Genomic DNA, 19,332 nt, shown 5'->3' on the forward strand with positions numbered 1-19,332 from the left:
GTCATTTATTTTTTTATTTTTTGTTCAAGTAAATTATGATATGACTTATTCGTAATGAGAGTTATCACAGTGTTTTATTATTTGAAATTGCTGAACCTTTTAGACGTAAAAACGTAAGTGGAAGTAGCTATCATATTTTTTTTATTTAAGTAAATTATGATTTGACTTGTTCTTAGATAGTTTTCATTCATTGCTGTATACGAGTTGATGCCTTTCTTTTTTAGATACGTTGCTAATTGATGAATAACTGATATAGAATGAAAGAAATAGAAGTAATCATTCAATTTTTGTAAATCGAATTTGATAGAAAAATAACATTTATTCATGTATTGTAATCTTCCGTTGCTTCAGGAAAATTATGTTGACAGTATATTTTTAGCGTTATATTTGTTCCAAACCAACATAAGGATATAATTGATAGATCACTAGCATTTTGAATATTTTATTTACTATTTTCTACATTGATTCACATCACAAAACTACGTCGAAGAACAGCAAGAGAGGCAGCGAATCTCAGCTGTGTAACATTTGGCAGATACTTAAATACATAAGTGGAAAAATATAACTATGATATTGGCAACATAAGATGGAAGACTCCCCCAGAGTACAGTGGATGGCATGACGTCATCCGAATGCTAATCTGAGTTAGAGTTTTCTTTGGAGAATATCCTCAAAACTCCGTCTGAGGCAAATCTCTAAAGATGGCGTCGTCTGCCAAAAATGTAAATGACTAGTCTGTTTCCTTTACGTCTCTGGCTTCTACCAGCCGTGTCCGTATCCACCAAATCCATGGTGGAATCCACCGTGGAACCCGCCGTATCCGACGGGGACTGGAATAGGGTGGTGGAATCCCCCTCCATAGCCGTAACCGAAGCCGTGACCGTGACCGCCAAATCCGCCTAATTTCTTGCCGAATTTCTTCAACAGCTTGAAGATTGGCTCCGGCTCCGGAGCCGGGCTGGCAAAGGTTGGGGTGAGGATGGCTGATACCACCAGTAGTAAGGAAAGGACTAAGGAAACCTGTGGGTATTAGAGGAAATATATTTTAGATTTGATATAAATATATTAATGCAAATAAGTCGTTCAGAGCTATATAGAAGTTAGATCGTTCACATCTCTAAACTGAAAGTATTATTGATCTTTATTTTATAGTATTGTGACTAAATATTGTGATATATAAAACTTCATTTGATATAACCATATTAGAATCCGTCGTGAAAGTCTGGAGAATAGCGATAGAGATAGAGAGAATTATTCCTATATTACCTTGAAATAAACCTGACATGTTTTCTTCGAAAAGTAAGAGGTTACAGATTACAAAGCAGAATGGTTTAACCAGCAACGCTATAAACATACTGAATTACAATTTTTGTTTTACAACTAATTAAAAAAGCATGTTGTAATAGATAACTTTTGGTATTGGTTATTTTTAGGTGTTTGTAAAAGGATAAGTGTTGACAAGACAGAGGAGAAAAGGGAAATGACTTCATGGTATTTTTGCAATTACCTCCAACCGTATGTTTGTTTTAGTTATTGCACGATTTTTGCACATATATCGAACAATCTGTATACTTTTACTCAAACGCAAATGCACACACACATTCATTATTTCACTGATGAAGATTTTTTATATAGTAAAATCTATTTTTCGTTTTTCATATAAACGAAATGACTTCTCTAATGCTCATCAGTGCGCTATTTATTTACTTAAACCTGATTTTCAATAATAAAAAACTAATCAGTTTAGGGATTCATAGTTCACTTCTTTGGAGTTCAGTCATTCTTGATACGTGATAGAATATGTTCCCTTGTGGGATTTGGAAAACTTACTTCAAGACAAAAAGTATTGAAAAAGTAAATTTGCGGTATAGAAAATAATTTCCAAATATGCCTATACTCACTGAGAATTTAGTGGTGCCTTGTCTGCTGAATAAATCGCTTAAAATTTCTCAAGTTTTTAATAACAAAAATAAATATTATTTATTTGGAAATGGCAGGACAGGATTAGAAATGATACTATAATTGAGATTACTTGAGTGCCATATGTGGATGAGATCAAGTTGAGGGGTAGATGGAGATGGTTTGGGTAAGGTCTTTGCACTCCCCAAGAGAGATTAGTTCACCAAACCTTCAACTGGGCTCCACAAGGCACTAGAAGAGTTGGAAGACCCAAACCTACATGGCTGAGGACTATGAAAAGTGAAGTGGTAAATGATGAGTGGAGAAGTATTGCTTTCAAACCTCAAGATAGAGACGACTGGCGGAATCTAACCGAAGCCCTTTGCGTCAATAGGCGTAGGAACAGATGATGATGATGATGGTGATGCTCTAGAATTCAGTAATCTAGTCTACAGTATATAAAACAAATAAATTAAAGCTGATATCGATTCGCATTTTTTTTTGTCACAGCAAAAAACGTATTCTTGGATCACCTTTATTTTCTCGTAAACGAGTCTCTAATTAGATAATACACTTTTCACTTATCCAAAATTCGGATAATCGAGATAAGCAACAAATGAGACCACATATCGGTAAAGATTTTATTAAGGGAAAAAAAAAAAGTAAAGTACAAGAACGCATATCAGCAACGTTTTTACCTTTGTCTTAACACCACCAAACTTACAAGATATCATCAGTAACGTTTTTATTTTTCTCCAAGACCCATCAAATTTTTTATAGAATATCAATAATGTTTTGTCTCCAATAGCCACCAAACGTTTCCTAGAATACTATCAGTAAAGTTTTTTCTCCAAAAACCACAAAACGTTTTCTAGAATACTATCGGAAACTTTATTTTTCTCCAAAAACCACCAAACGCTTTCTAGAATACTCATAAACTTCAAACGTTTTCTAGAATACTATCAGCAACTTCTTTTTTATTTTCCTCCAAAAACCACCAAACGTTTCCTATAATACTCTCAAACTTCGAACGTTTTCTAGAATACTATCAGCAACTTTTTTTATTTATATCCAAAAAACACAAAAAGTTTCCTAGAATACTCACAAACTTCAAACCTTTACTAGAATACTATCAGCAATTTTTTTTCCTCCAAGAACCACCAAACGTTTCCTAGAATACTCACAAACTTCAAACGTTTACTAGAATAGTATCAGCAACTTTTTTTTTATTTTTCTCCAAGAACCACCAAATGTTTCCTAGATTACTCACAAACTTCAAACGTTTTCTAGAATAGTATCAGCAACTTTTTTTTATTTTTCTCCAAAAACCATCAAAAGTTTCCTAGAATACTCACAAACTTCAAACGTTTATTAGAATACTATCAGCAACTTTTTTTTTATTTTTCTCCAAAAACCACCAAACGTTTCCTAGAATACTCACAAAACTCAAACGTTTATTAGAATACTATCAGCAACTTTTTTTTATTTTTCTCCAAAAACCACCAAACGTTTCCTAGAATACTCACAAAACTCAAACGTTTACTAGAATACTATCAGCAACTTTTTTTTTTTCTCCAAAAACCACCAAACCTTTCCTAGAATACTCATAAACTTCAAACTTTTACTAGAATACTATCAGCAACTTTTTATCTTTCTCCAAAAACCACCAAATGTTTCCTAGAATACTCTCAAACTTCAAACGTTTTATAGAATACTATCAGAAACTTTTATTTTTTCTCCAAAAACCACAAAATGTTTCCTAGAATACTCACAAACTTCAAACGTTTACTAGAATACTATCAAACTTTTAATTTTTCTCCGAAAACCACCAAACGTTTCCTAGAATACTCACAAACTTCAAACGTTTACTAGAATACTATCAGCAACTTATTTTTTATTTTTCTCCAAAAAACACCAAAAGTTTCCTAGAATACTCACAAACTTCAAACTTTTACTAGAATACTATCAGCAATTTTTTTCCTCCAAGAACCACCAAACGTTTCCTAGATTACTCACAAACTTCAAACGTTTTCTAGAATACTACCAGCAACTTTTTTATTTGTCCAAAAAAAAAAACGTTTCCTAGAATACTCACAAACTTCAAACGTTTACTAGAATACTATCAACTTTTTTATATCCAAAAACCACCAAACGTTTCCTAGAATACTCAAAAACTTCAAACGTTTCCTAGAATACTATCAGCAACTTTTTTATTTTTCTCAAAACCACCAAACGTTTCCTATAATACTCACAAACTTCAAACGTTTACTAGAATACTATCAGAAACTTTTTTTTTATTTTTCTCCAAGAATCACCAAACGTTTCCTAGAATACTCACAAACTTCAAACTTTTACTAGAATACTATCAGAAACTTTTAATTTTAATCGAAAACTCACCAAACGTTTTGTAGAATACTATAATAATGTTTTTTTTCCTCCAAAATCCACAAAACGTTTTCTCGAATACTATCAGCAACTTTTAATTTTTCTCCAAAAACCACCAAACGTTTCCTAGAATACTCACAAACTTCATCTTGAGAACTGGAATAATTCCTCGGGGATATCTATCTGAGCTCAGCTGCTGCTACTCTGTCCCAAGACTGATGCACACTTTGTTTTTATAGCGGCAGGGATAAGCTGGGGCCCTCCCAACCCTTTCTCCAGGGTCCTTCCCTACCATATACGGCAGGACCGTGGGCGTCCGTGGGCGTAGCACGGACCATTACGGAATGCAAATGACATTTAGCAACGCTGCTGTTATTGATATGCATAAAGGGATAGTGTGATATTTTCCTATTTTCGGGTGAAATTTCATGTCTGGTGTAAATCATGATTTGAGTGAAAGTAGGTAAACCAGTTTTAATGTCAAGCCAAAGCAATGGGGTCTAATCGGAAATTTATTGTAAGAAATGTTGTGAATTCATTTTTGAAATACTTAATGTTGACGCATATACAGTACACACCCATATATATATATATATATATATATATATATATATATATATATATATATATATATATATATATACACATATATACATTATTTATATATATATATATATATATATATATATATATATATATATATATATTATATATATATATAAAATGTATGTGTGTGTTTATATATATATATATATATATATATATATATATATATATATATATATATATATATATATATATATATATATATATATATATATATATATAATTTCCCGTCTCGCTGGTGAGAGGGAGTAGCCAGACAGGAAAGGGGGAGGGCGTGGGAAGGGTTGAATCTGTGCGCTTTTGTGTTCATAGCTATCTAAATATCTAGCAGTCATTTTTGACAGATTGCGTACACTAGTATACACACACACACACACACACACATATATATATATATATATATATATATATATATATATATATATATATATATATATATATATATATATATATAAAATGACAATGAAATAGGGTTCGTGAATTACTCATCGTAAAACCAGTCGGAGAACCAATCTACCTTTTAATCTATTATTATTATTATTATTATTATTATTATTATTATTATTATTATTATTATTGTTATTATTATTATTATTATTATTATTATTTTCATTATCTTTATTGTTATCTTTATTATTTTTAATATTATTATTATTATTATTATTATTATTAGCTAAGCTAAAACCCTATTTGGAAAACCAGAATGCTATAAGCCCAGGTGCTCCTACAGGGAAAACAGCCCAGTGAGGAATGGAAACAAAGAAAATCAAGATATTTTAAGAGTAGTAATAACATTAGAATAAGTAAATATTTTTGGATCAAAGAAGCAAATTCCATAAAGCTTAATAATTGCAAAGGTAAATTGAGCTTCCAGGTAACCAGAGTCTTAATGCGTTCTAACTCGTAGAAGGTCACTGTTGTTGTTGTTGTTGTTGTTGTTATTTTTTGTTTTTCTTTGTTTTTTTGCTTGTTGAGTTCCCTGTTTATATCAAGGTATCATTGTTTGTTGTTGTTTTTTGTTTTTCTTTGTTGTTTTTGCTTGAGTTGAGTTCCATGTTTATATCAAGGTATCATTATGTTTGTTGTTGTTGTTTGTTTTTCTTTGCTGTTTTTGCTCGAGTCGAGTTCCATGTTTATATCAATGTATCTTTGTTTGTTGATAAAGGATTAAATTGAAGGTGTGATTATCAATATCTATTCTGTTATTTTAATTTCTAATGTAATTTTGTATTTATTAATATACATGTAACAACAAACAACACGTACAACAAAACAAAAACAATGTCAACAAAAACAATAATAACGTTAATACAGACAGTAATAATGATAAACATTTATTATTATTATTATTATTATTATTATTATTATTATTATTATTATAAGAAATCCATATTTCATCAACCCGAGAAAATCGCAAATAATTTTACGATCCTCGTAAGAAATTGATAGTGAATTAGTCTCTCTCTCTCTCTCTCTCTCTCTCTCTCTCTCTCTCTCTCTCTCTCTCTCTCTCTCTCTCTCTCAGGCCTCAGAATTGGACGAGCCCATGCTTGGCCACAAAGCCCAGGTTACCTACAACTCTCTCTCTCTCTCTCTCTCTCTCTCTCTCTCTCTCTCTCTCTCTCTCTCTCTCTCTCTCTCTCTCTCTCCTTCTAAGACTGAGTGTGAAACTATTCAACTAATCTTGAATTCGCAGCTGTAAGACAATAGCCTTTTAACTGACCTTGACGGGTCACTGACCTTGATGGGTCACTGACCTTGATGGGTCACTGACCTTGATGGGTCACTGACCTTGATGGGTCCCTGACCTTGACGGGTCCCTGACCTTGAAGGGTCAATGACCTTGACGGGTCCCTGACCTTGACGGGTCCCTGACCTTGAAGGGTCACTGACCTTAATGGGTCATTGACCTTAAGGGTCACTGACCTTACAATGCTAATTTATTCTGTCCTCTTCAGGCTTCTGTGACGTCAGTGTCTCGGACAGTTATTCGTAGAGTCGTAATTGGATTAGATATTCTGGAGGTTATAGTTAGTTTGATTAATTAATTATTATTTGTTATTACTTAAGTAAAGGGTTGTAAAGATTGTATATAAATGATAAATGAGAGAGAGAGAGAGAGAGAGAGAGAGAGAGAGAGAGAGAGAGAGAGAGAGAGAGAGAGAGAGAGAGAGAGAGAGAGAGAGAGAGAGAGAGAGAGAGGGGGGGGGGGGAGAAATTTCTGTGTGTTTTATGAATATATATTTCTTTATGCCTTTATCAAATATTACGATATATTTCAATAGGTTTTTATACACATTTTAGTATATAAATCATATGTAGTCTATCTATCAATCTATCTATCTATATATATGTATATATAATTTATTAATAAAATTCATATTGATATCATAATATATACAATTTACTTAAGTGTCCACAGAAATAACTGATAATTAAAGTTTTATTTTGTTAAATGTTCTCTCTCTCTCTCTCTCTCTCTCTCTCTCTCTCTCTCTCTCTCTCTCTCTCTCTCTCTCTCTATACCTCAGTCTAAGACACCTTTTCTACATATCTACATACCAACCATTCTCCTCTTCCTAGCTCTTTATCATGGCGACGCCTGCTGTGTAAGGGACCTTTCCATATAACTTATGCTAATCTTGTGCATATAGTGTTTCCATAAAGGTGAAAAAATGTACGTGGGTTCGTAACTCCATCTCGAGAAACCTGAAAAGAACAGGATTGACCTGTTTTGCCCAATCGACTTCCTCGTCTGGTTTTGTGTGAGGCTATTTGCAATATTAGATTTACTGTCCCGTGAATATCAGTGTATAACGTAGTTCGGTTATTGATGTTTCTAGTTTATAAGTTGTCTTGAGCTTAGAGTGAAGAATTCGAGCTTAAACTGAAGATTTTCACCCTTCTAAGTTGTCTTGAGCTTAGAGTGAAGATTTTGAGCTTAAACTGAAGATTTTCAAGCTTCTAAGTTGTCTTGAGCTTAGAGTAAAGAATTTGAGCTTAAACTGAAGATTTTCACCCTTCTAAGTTGTCTTGAGCTTAGAGTGAAGAATTTGAGCATAAAGTGAAGATTTTCAAGCTTCTAAGTTTCCTTGAGCTTAGAGTGAAGAATTTGAGCTTAAATTGAAGATTTTCAAGCTTCTAAGTTGTCTTGAGCTTAGAGTGAAGATTTTGAGCTTAAACTGAAGATTTTCAAGCTTCTAAGTTGTCTTGAGCTTAGAGTAAAGAATTTGAGCTTAAACTGAAGATTTTCACCCTTCTAAGTTGTCTTGAGCTTAGAGTGAAGAATTTGAGCATAAAGTGAAGATTTTCAAGCTTCTAAGTTACCTTGAGCTTAAACTGAAGATTTTGAGCTTAAACTAAAGATTTTCAAGCTTCTAAGTTGCCTTGAGCTTAAACTGAAGATTTTGAGCTTAAACTGAAGATTTTCAAACTTCTCAGTTACCATGAGCTTAAACTGGAGAATTTGAGCTTAAACTGAAGATTTTCAAGCTTCTAAGTTACCTTGAGCTTAAACTGAAGATTCTGAGCTTAATCTAAAGATTTTCAAGCTTCTAAGTTACCTTGAGCTTAAACTGAAGATTCTGAGCTTAAACTAAAGATTTTCAAGCTTCTCAGTTACCTTGAGCTTAAACTGAAGATTCTGAGCTTAATCTAAATATTTTCAAGCTTCTAAGTTACCTTGAGCTTAAACTGAAGATTCTGAGCTTAATCTAAAGATTTTCAAGCTTCTAAGTTGCCTTGAGCTTAAACTGGAGTTTTTGAGCTTAAACTAAAGATTTTCAAGCTTCTAAGTTGCCTTGAGCTTAAACTGAAGGTTTTGAGCTTAAACCAAAGGTTTTCAGCTTTCTAAGTTACCTTGAGCTTAAACTGAAGATTTTGAGCTTAAACTAAAGGTTTCCAAGCTTTCTAAGTTACCTTGAGCTTAAACTGAAGATTTTGAGCTTAAACTAAAGAATTTCAAGCTTCTAAGTTGCCTTGAGCTCAAACTGGAGTTTTTGAGCTCAAACTAAAGATTTTATAAGTAGAGCCGCTTATTGTTGCTGAGAATTCGCCGATAACTTAAATCTACATTCTTAAGGGAAGGAAAAATATAAGTTAATGAATATTTAACAGGACAAATGAGTAACTATTTCACTGTCCTTCAGCAAAATTTTAACACCATAGTTATTTTTCATCTCATCTCAATGACTCTTTCCTTATAGTGTTCATTTCATATGTCATATTTTCACATATGTTAAGGAAATATCTAAGTGAATGTTTATTTGTTTTTAAATATTTTCATTCTGTTGCTGTTTATATGTGTATATTTGAGAGCATTGCACTCAAATATCCATATTTACCCTCCACGAATAGAAAATTTCTACAACCATACTATGGATTTACGATATATGAAAAGTAATATTCATCTTTAGAAAATATCTTAAAACTTCAATGCCAAAATTATTCGTTGCTAACCCTTTTTTAACAAGATTAAGAAGGACGACTGAAGTCTAGTTTCAACGTTTAAAGGCCGCTCATGATTGGCAGAGGCAAAGGACAGTGACATTGCCCTATCAGTATATTTTAAAGTTTTAAAGGCCACTCATGAATGGCATAGGCAAGGGACAATGACATTGCCCAATCAAGCTGGACAATGGTCTAGAGACTGACCATTTATACATATGATCAGCGCCCAAATCTTCTCTCCATCCAAGCTAGGACCAAGGAGGGCCAGGCAATGGCTGCTGATAACTCGGCAGATAGACCTATAAGCTCCCCTAAACCCCCAATCCTTAGCTTACAAGGATGGTGAGGTTGTAGCAACCAAAGAAACTAGTATTTAAGGGGGGCTCGAACCCCAGACTAGCGTTCACCAGTCAGGGATGTTATCCCATCGGCCACCACAACCTTTCTAGGATTTTTCCAAATCATTGCCTTTATGAAAGTCGAAGATTTTGCAAAGGGTATGTATTCACCTTGGCGTAGTTTGTTTGTGAGAAACTTTACACAAAACCTATTGTACCGATTTTGACCAGATTTGGATATAATGCTGAGTATGATCCAAGAATGAATCTGTAACATACAAAAACTACTTTACCGATTTTGACCAAATTTGGTAGCCGTGTGAAGTATGACCCAAGGATGAATCTGTAACATTTTGGATAAAGTGCATCAAAATAAAAGTACGTAGCAGTACCTTGAATATAATCGCAATGTTAAGTAAATACCCATTTTTTTTTTTTTTACTTTTTGCCTGTAAACATTACGCAAAATCTGTTGAACCAATTTCAACGGAATTTGGTGAAAATGTGGGGTATGACCCAAAGACAAAATTAATAGATTTTAAAGACAATACATCTAAGTATAAGTATGCAATAGAGTTAAGAGCAAAATAAGACTGCTTGGCATGGCAAAGGTATGTTCTCTACTGTTTGCCCCTCTCGTTATATCCGCCAACAAAATTGGAAGGAGGTTATGTTTTATTGCTTATCTGAGTTTGTGTGTGTGTCTTTGTTTGTGTTTGTTCGTGAACAGCTTTGTGTTTGTTCGTGAACAGCTTTCTGAAACCAATCTTAATCGTGGAAACTTGCAGGGTTTAACTGTTATGTAAAAAGCTGGAAATAATTGAAATTTTGAAGTTTAAGGTTAAAGGTCAAGGTTACGGTCAAGCAAAATGTCCAATTCATATCATCATCCTTAAGTTTGGACATCGTTATCACAGGGACTTCAAACTTTGTTCACATTTGAGAGTATGAAAACCTACGTCAATTAATACACGTTAAGTCAAAGGTCAAGGTCAAGGAAAAGGTCAAATTCTGGTCATCAACCATAGGGCCACAATTTTAATCGCAAAGTGCCGTAACTTGCAGTGATTTAAAACATATGTAGAGAGCTGGGAACTATTAAATTTTGTAAGGTAAAAAATCAGTCTTAAAATGTCGAGAAATAAGCTGCCCTAGCGGAGGACTGTGTTCTGTGTGCCCCTCTAGTTAAACTCTGCTATTGGTCCCTTTTGTTTTTCTATAGCAGCAACAACAAAGAATAGAAATCAGCTTAAATCTATAGACTATTATCTATAAAGTTAGTACAAAATAATGGAACGTATTACATATAACAACCTCTATTCCCAGTAGCTCTCGGAAACCTCCTTTTGATGTAGTCCTCTATCCACGAATCAATTATAAAATACCTCTTTTATAGAAGGACACTTTTGAGTAAAGGTCATACAATTACTCTAGCTTTAATTTGAGAGTACCTTACAAAAGATTGCAATATATGGACAGTGTACTTGAGTATTTTTTTGTGTTCTGTTATTGGCTTTTCCCACTTTTGGAGATATTTCTGTTTCTATTAGTTTCTGTATTTATATAGTATATATACAAGGGTGTACTTTATATATATATATATATATATATATATATATATATATATATATATATATATATATATATATATATATATATATATATATATTGTTTTTATTTGTATCTAAGTGGCTACATTTATAAATATACGTATTTACTCACATATTTGAAATAGTTTATATAAGTGTATATATATATATATATATATATATATATATATATATGTGTGTATATATATGTATATATTATATATATAAATATACATATATATACATATATACATATACACACATATATATTTATGTATATATATATATGTATATATATGTATATAAATATGTATTTATATACGCATTATATATGTATAAATATACATATACATATATATATATATATATATATATATATATATATATATATATATGTATGCATACATATATGCGTAGTTATATAATGTATATATATGTACATATTCATTAGTATGTATATATGCATCCAAAAGTAAGAAATTTCTGGGAATACCTAATAAAGACTCATTATTGGTTTCTATAGATTATATTTAATCAAAATTTCGTAGAATTTCTCGAAATACATAAAATACAGCGAAAGTGTCGGCGATGCTATGATGTATCGTTTATTAAAGATAGATGAAAATACATAGATGATAGTGTATTATGATAAAGAGTTGAATAATTTATACTAGAAAGGATCTAGTCAAATAATCATGAGCAAAGGTAAGACTGATTCCTTTGGAGAATATCTTCCAATTGTCGAAGGCAATCTCCAATGATAGAAATCAATCTGACAAAGACTAGTTGGCTTCTAGTGACGGCTTTACCATCCGTGTCCATATCCTCCGCCGTATCCACTGCCATATCCACCGCCGTATCCACTGCCGTATCCTCCGCCGTATCCACCGCCGTATCCGCTGCCGTATCCGCTGCCGTATCCGCCGCCATATCCACGACCGTATCCACCGCCATATCCGCCGCCGTATCCACCGCCGTATCCGCTGCCGTATCCTCCGCCGTAACCACTGCCGTATCCACTGCCGTATCCGCCGCCATATCCACCGCCGTATCCATGACCGTATCCACCGCCATATCCGCCGCCGTATCCACCACCGTATCCACCGCCGTATCCAATCTGACAAAGACTAGTTGGCTTCTAGTGACGGCTTTACCATCCGTGTCCATATCCTCCACCGTATCCACCGCCGTATCCTCCGCTGTATCCACTGCCGTATCCACCGCCGTATCCACTGCCGTATCCACCGCCGTATCCGCTGCCGTATCCGCCGCCGTATCCGCTGCCGTATCCGCTGCCGTATCCATGACCGTATCCACCGCCGTATCCATGACCGTATCCACCGCCGTATCCATGACCGTATCCTCCACCGTATCCCCCGCCGTATCCCTTCTTGGCAAACTTCTTCAATTTCTTGAAGAAGGGTTCGGGATCAGCAACTGGGCTGGCGGAAGTGGTGGTGAAGATGGCAGACACCACCATGAGAATGGCCAGAACTAAGGAAGCCTGGAATACAAAAATACAAAATGGTGATTAAGATTTTGATATTTCATAAAATCGATAAATTTATTTCTAGTAAGTTATGAGTTCTTAGATTTGGTAGTTATGCTTAAACAGCTGATTAGAAATGCCAGGCGTACAATACTCTGCTCCTCGGATATAACAGATAAGGGTAAAATACATTATGCTTGATCCTGGTTATGGGGAAAATTACAGGAAAAATATAAAGCTTGATAGAATGTCTCTTCATATAATTCAGTTGTGGATTACAAATCATTGTTATTCGGGTTGCATAAACTAAATGGTGATTTTTAACTATGATAGTGCAACAGTGACTAAAAGACCATCAAGTTTATTTCTTGTATTTTTTACCAACTGTTCATATCACGAAAGCATATTTTATGGGACATAATCTTGGAAAGTTTTAAAATAGGTTTTGTTTATTAATATTTTTCAATGGATCCTGGAACGACGCTTTCTCTTCACTCAATCACCTTGCCAACTTTTTATCAGAAATGTCTAGCATTACTCAAAAACGTTTTTTTCATTCATGTATAGCTTTAATAACACCAAAAACACTTTAGCCTCCTCCAAAAGAAACTTGGAATCACTGAAACTCGAGAATCTCGTAAGAGTCACAATTTCGAAGACTTTTAACACTTTTCAATACTCACAAACTTCATTTTGAGACTTTATGGTATTCCTTGTATCGTCTTATGAGCTCAGCTGCTCTCTGTGCCCAAATCTTTTGGGACCACTCTATATATACGTTTTGGGGCGGAGCAATTTTTCCATGGCCTCTTGGTAAGGAGTGCTGTTGACAAGTTTCAGTAAATAGAAGGAATGGAATTTCCCTTATCCAGTCTGTAGGTCATTGATTAAGGTCAATTCAGTGGATGATTCAGTAGTGAAAGGGCCTGAGTAAATGTAAAACCAGGAATTCAAAGATCAATGTTACTTCCTAAGTCTTCAATGAGAAATTGGGTTTTCCTACAAAACTGAACAACTCTTCCTTGAAGAAATGTTACATTGGGTAAACTGAAAGTGGAAGCTTCAGGGTCATGGTTGATAAATTGATGAGTAATGGTGTCTGAAGAACTGTAAATACAAATTAAATATATTTTCCATCTCTAAATGGAGTACGCTGAGTATAAAAAATCGAACAAGGTTATTTTACAGATTTTTTGTTTTTTTAAGAATTAATAGTTTAGTCCTGATTTCGGTTCCTCAGGTTCAGGATAGACTTTATTTACTTCAACATGTAGAATTACATAGAAGCATATATAATCTTTAATACACTTGAAAGTGAATATATAAAAAAAAATTTATATTAATCTTGTTTGAAACTTTCACCTTAAACGCTGTAGGTAAAACACTAGGTAATCCTCGTACTTAAGATTTTCCTATAATAAATCTCCATTATTATCATTAGCCAAATCACGAGGCCAATTTCTCCAAAAGGGAAAACCCAGTGAGGATAGGAAACAAGGAAATAGATAAATAGAATAGCAAGAAAATTCGAACCCCAGGGTGTGGAAGATCATAGTACATAGGCTATGACACTACCCATGACTAGGAATAATGTATTGATTTTGGAGTGCCCTTGAAGAGCTGCCTACCATAGCTAAGAACGTCTTTTAACAAGTAAGAAAAATTAGAAAATAGGTTGGATGTTATGGCTGCTCTTAGATTAACGGCCCTATTGGTATAAAGCCAGCTGTATTTACACAAGGTTTAAAGGTTTAAAGGCTACTCATGAATGGCAAAGGCAAGGGACCGTGACATTGGCCTATAGAGCAGAACTCGCCTAGAGACTAACCATATACATATGATCAGCGCCCAAGTCCCCTCTCTACCAAAGCTAGAACCAAGGAGGGCCAGACAGTGGTTGCTCATGACTCGGCAGATAGAAATAAAGGCTCCGTCAAACCCACCACCCTTAACTCACAAGGATGGCGAGTTTGCAGCGACCAAAGAAACCATCGAGTTTGAGAAGGACTTTAACCCCAGACTGCCGTTCACCAATCAGGGACGTTATCACATCGGCCACCACAACCCTCCTAGCATTATTCATATTTGCCTTTATGAAAGTCGAAGATTTTGCAAATGGTATGTATTCACCCCTGGCGTAGTTTATGTTTTTGAGCAACATTACATAAAAACTATTGTACCGATTTTGACCAAATTTGGTAGTCATGTTGAAAATGACCCAAGAATGAATCTGTAACATACAAAAACTACAGAACCGATTTTGACCAAATTTGGATATAATGCTGAGTATGACCTAAAGATGAGTCTGTATCATTTTGGATGAAGTACATCAAAATACAAGTACGTAGCAGTACCTTGAATATAATCGCAATGTTAAGTAAATGGCCATTTTTTTTTCACTTTGTTTGTAAACAACATAACGCAAAATCTGTTGAACTAATTTCAACGAAACTTGGTGAAAATGTGGGGTATGACCCTAGGACAAAATCAATAGATTTTGAAGACATTACATCGGAGTACAAGCATGCAATAGAGTTAAGAGCAAAATAAGACTACTTGGCATGGCGAAGGTATGTTCTCTACTGTATGCTCCTATCATTACCTCCGCCAACGAAATTGGAAGGAGGTTATGTTTAACCTGTGTGTGTGTTTGTGAACAGCTTCCTGAACACAATATTAATCCTAGGAACTTGAAGGGATTAACTGTTGTGTAAAAACTGGAAATTATTAAAATTTTGGAAGGTAGAGGTCAAAGGTCAAGGTTACGGTCAAGCAAAATGTCCTATTCACGTAATCCTCCATAAGTTTGGACATAGTTATCACAGACACTTTAAACTTTGTTCACATTTGAGCGTATGAAAACCTACGTCAATCAATACACGTTAAGTCAGAGGTCAAGGTTGAGCCCAAGGTCAAGGTCAAATTCCGGTCATCAACCATACGGCTAAAATTTTAATCATAGAACGACGAAACTTGCAGTGACTTTAAACTTGTGTAGAGAGGTGGGTATTATTAAGAATAATTAAATTTTGTAAGGTCAAAGGTCACGGTCACGGAAGAGCAAAACTTTAAAAAATCAGGCTTGATATGTCGAGAAATAAGCTGCCCTAGCGGAGGTCTGCGTTCTGTGTGCCCCTCTAGTTAAACTTTGCTATTGGTTTCGTTTGTTTTTCTATAGCAACAACACAAAGGATAGAAATCAGCTTAAATCTATAGACTATTATCCTATAAAGTTGGTACGACATAATGGAACGTATTACATATAACAACCTCTATTCCCAGTGGCTCTCGGAAACCTCCTTTTGATGTAGTCCTCTATCCACGAATCAATTATAAAATACCTCTTTTATAGAAGGACTCTTTTGAGTAAAGGTCACACAATTACTCCAGCTTTAATTTGAGAGTACCTTACAAAAGATTGCAATATATGGACAGTGTACTTAAGTACTTTTTTGTGTTCTGTTATTGGCTTTTCCCACTTTTGGAGATATTTGTTTCCATTAGTTTGTATTTATATAATATATATACAAGGGTGTACTTTATATATATATATATATATATATATATATATATATATATATATATATATATATACATATATATATATATATATATATATATATACATATATATATAAATATATATATATACATATATACATATATATATATATATATATAATAATAATAATCTTTATTTCAGCAAAACCCATATACAGAGTTACAATAAGGGTACAGTGATCTTACACTTTTGACATCGGTAAAAAAAAAAAAAGATGAGATATGCAATAATATCAGTGATATATTATAAACATCAATTAGCAGGTTGACCACAGAGTTCTAAGGTCTGGATAACACGCTCACAATAGAATTAACGCTTAACAATGATGATAACATACATATCAGAAAACAAAAAGAGAGGGAGAAAGCAAAAAAAAATAAAAAAAAATGGAGATGACAATGATAAATATGTTGGAACAGAAATTGCTTGAATAATGAAAGAACACTGGGGAGAGAAAAAAAAATCTAGTCACTGAGCAGGTGGTGTGAAGGAAATACAGGACATCCAGACAACAATGATGTAATATAATAAAACACGTTATCATAACATTACTGGGTATCACACCAAAGTTATTTAATGATGAAGATTTGACATATCCACACTATCAAATATTAGTGAATACAATTCATTGTACTGACGCTTCCGTATTCCAGGTTTCCCACATTTTAGATTTTATTCTCGCTGCACTTGCAAGCACATTTTGAATTAGGAGATTTTCCCTAGATCGTAGGCGGGATGTGAGACTTACTATAGAGCGACGAATGATGGCTTTTAGGTTATCCAGTCTATTTTCAACAAACATCGCTGAAGCTGAATGGTGCCTCGGGGTATTGGTGAGGCGCCTTAGGATATCATTGTGAATGACTGTGATACATCTCATCGATTCTCGTGTATAGTTTGCCCATAGCGAGAAGCCGTATACGTTATAGCAATAGGTTTGAAATAGGAGTTTTTTGATATCTTGGCGGCAGAAGGCAAATCTTCTCGTTACCATGTTCCCTAGACAACACAATTTACGTCGCCTGTTTTCAATGTTAGATGTGTCCTTTAAATCTTTCGTAATGATGTGACCTAGGTAAGGAAAATCATTGACAAATGCTAGCTGATGGTTTTGAAGGTAAATATGTGGATCTTCTACAAAACGGAGCGATCTAAGAAGGACAGACATGCACTGTGTCTTCGATTCGTTATAGATTATGTCATGTTCATTAGCGTATGCGTTGCAGGTGTCGATAAGACGTTGTAGGCCTTGGGCAGAGGGGGAGATGAGGACCATATCGTCAGCGTAGCAAAGGTTATTTATGGTAAAGCCATTAACCATACAACCAATGGGAAGTGAATTCAGTCTGATATTTAAATCGTCTGTGTAAACATTAAATAAATATGGTGAGAGGATGCCTCCTTGCCTGAGACCGTTAGATGAGCCGAATTGCTGGGATAGGACATTGCCCCATTTGACGCAGAACTGTTGTGTTGTGAACCAACAGTATAATATACCGATGAGATATAGAGGAGTTCCCCTTTAGCGTAGTTTCAAAAAGAGTTTCAGATAGTTTACGCCGTCAAATGCCTTCCGCACGTCTACAAAACATAAGTAGACAGGGGAGGCCGAGGATATATAGAAATTCAATAACTCCTTTAAAATATATAAACAGGTGTCAGTCGAGTGGTTAGTCTTAAAGCCAAATTGATTGTCTGCGGTGTGGAGAAATGGTGCAAGGCGACGGAACAGAAGAGATTCAAATATTTTCGATGAAATTGTTGTAATGGCGATGGGGCGGTAGTTTCCTGGGTCACAGGCATTCTTCAGTTTATTTTCTATGAGAGGTATTAAGTGGACAAGTAGCAGGGTTTCGGGGAGATATTGGTGTAATATACAGGCATTAAATAGTGCAGAAAATAGGATATAAATTATAGGGTGGCAGAATTTGAAAGCCTCGGCAGGAAGGCCATCGCAGCCGGGTGCCTTGTTACTAGGTAATTTCTTGATAGCCTCGCAGACTTCACTCGGGGAGATACGGTCACTATATTGAAAATCCATATTGACATTGATGAGAGTATCCACTTCATTTCGGGTATCTTGGTCATTTATACAATTTAGGATGGTACTAAAGTGATCCCCCCACATTCTTGCGATGGATTCTTCGCCAACTGCATCCCCTACTCTTTGAGATAATTTGTTTGACTTTGGGTTTAGTGAATTAATATCTTTCCAAAGATGGGGGAAGTCATGATTGGTCAATTTTCTGGACAATGCATCGGCTCGTAGCTGATTTTCGTTGCTACGACATTGACGGAGAGCAAGTTTGAACTGGGCTCTCGCTTGTCTCATCTGAAGAGCAAGGGGACCTTCTCTCTGGCTACCATCGTTCCTCCAAAGAAGGAACATTTCTCGAGAGTGTGCATAGAGCTCTTTAACTAAGTCATTCCAACCAGGAATGTTTCGATGGTTACCTCTAGAGAGTCTAAACGTGTCTCTTCCCGAGCTCCGTAGGGCATTTATGATATTCATGTAGGATTCCTTTAGTTTTGTTTTATGCTGTTCGTTGCGGCAATTAGGATTATTGCAGAGTAGGGCTTCAGCAGGTTGAGTTATCGAGCGGAGATTACTTTCAGATGAGCGTTTGAATGCAGTGGATTTTTGGAGGTTGGAGAAATCCCATGAGATGGATGGTAGCCTCTCCCTTTGGATGGGTACCGCCGGGAGGGAGGGTGTGTGAAATGTGATCTGTATGGGTATGTGATCGAATGCAGACGAAAGGTCATATCGTATAATACATTCAGTGATAGAGCTATGCAGGAGGTCAGTGGTAATACAATGATCAAGCCAGGATGTGATGGGAATATTATTTCTGTTTTGTATGTACGTAAAGGACGAAGGAGGCAGGATGGCAACATCGCTAATTTGAAGAGATTGTTGAGAACAGAGACGCTGTAATTCATTATAGAAAAGTCTAGATGGGTGCGCATTAAAGTCTCCTATTATGCACACATGGTCAGCGGTGGTATCATTAAT

General features: G+C 34.9%; 2 protein-coding genes across 2 annotated transcripts; both read right to left on the reverse strand.

The window, feature by feature from the left end:
- Nucleotides 1-450: 450 nt before the first annotated feature.
- Nucleotides 451-4,535, reverse strand: LOC137637894 (glycine-rich protein 3-like). The gene is made up of 2 exons (XM_068370002.1): nucleotides 4,424-4,535; nucleotides 451-1,020 (listed from the first exon to the last, which is right to left on the reverse strand). Exons 1-2 carry the CDS (start codon nucleotides 4,430-4,432, stop codon nucleotides 760-762), a joined length of 270 nt encoding a protein of 89 aa, XP_068226103.1. The 5' UTR covers nucleotides 4,433-4,535; the 3' UTR covers nucleotides 451-759.
- Nucleotides 4,536-11,791: 7,256 nt separating this feature from the next.
- LOC137638872 (keratin-associated protein 6-2-like) lies at nucleotides 11,792-12,389 on the reverse strand (the record flags this gene model as incomplete). Its single annotated transcript, XM_068371280.1, has 1 exon — nucleotides 11,792-12,389. A coding segment is annotated over one exon (318 nt), but the record flags the coding sequence as incomplete, so codon positions are not given.
- Nucleotides 12,390-19,332: the final 6,943 nt, after the last annotated feature.

Source organism: Palaemon carinicauda, chromosome 3, assembly GCF_036898095.1.
Source record: "Palaemon carinicauda isolate YSFRI2023 chromosome 3, ASM3689809v2, whole genome shotgun sequence".
Classification (NCBI taxonomy): Eukaryota; Metazoa; Arthropoda; class Malacostraca; order Decapoda; family Palaemonidae; genus Palaemon; species Palaemon carinicauda.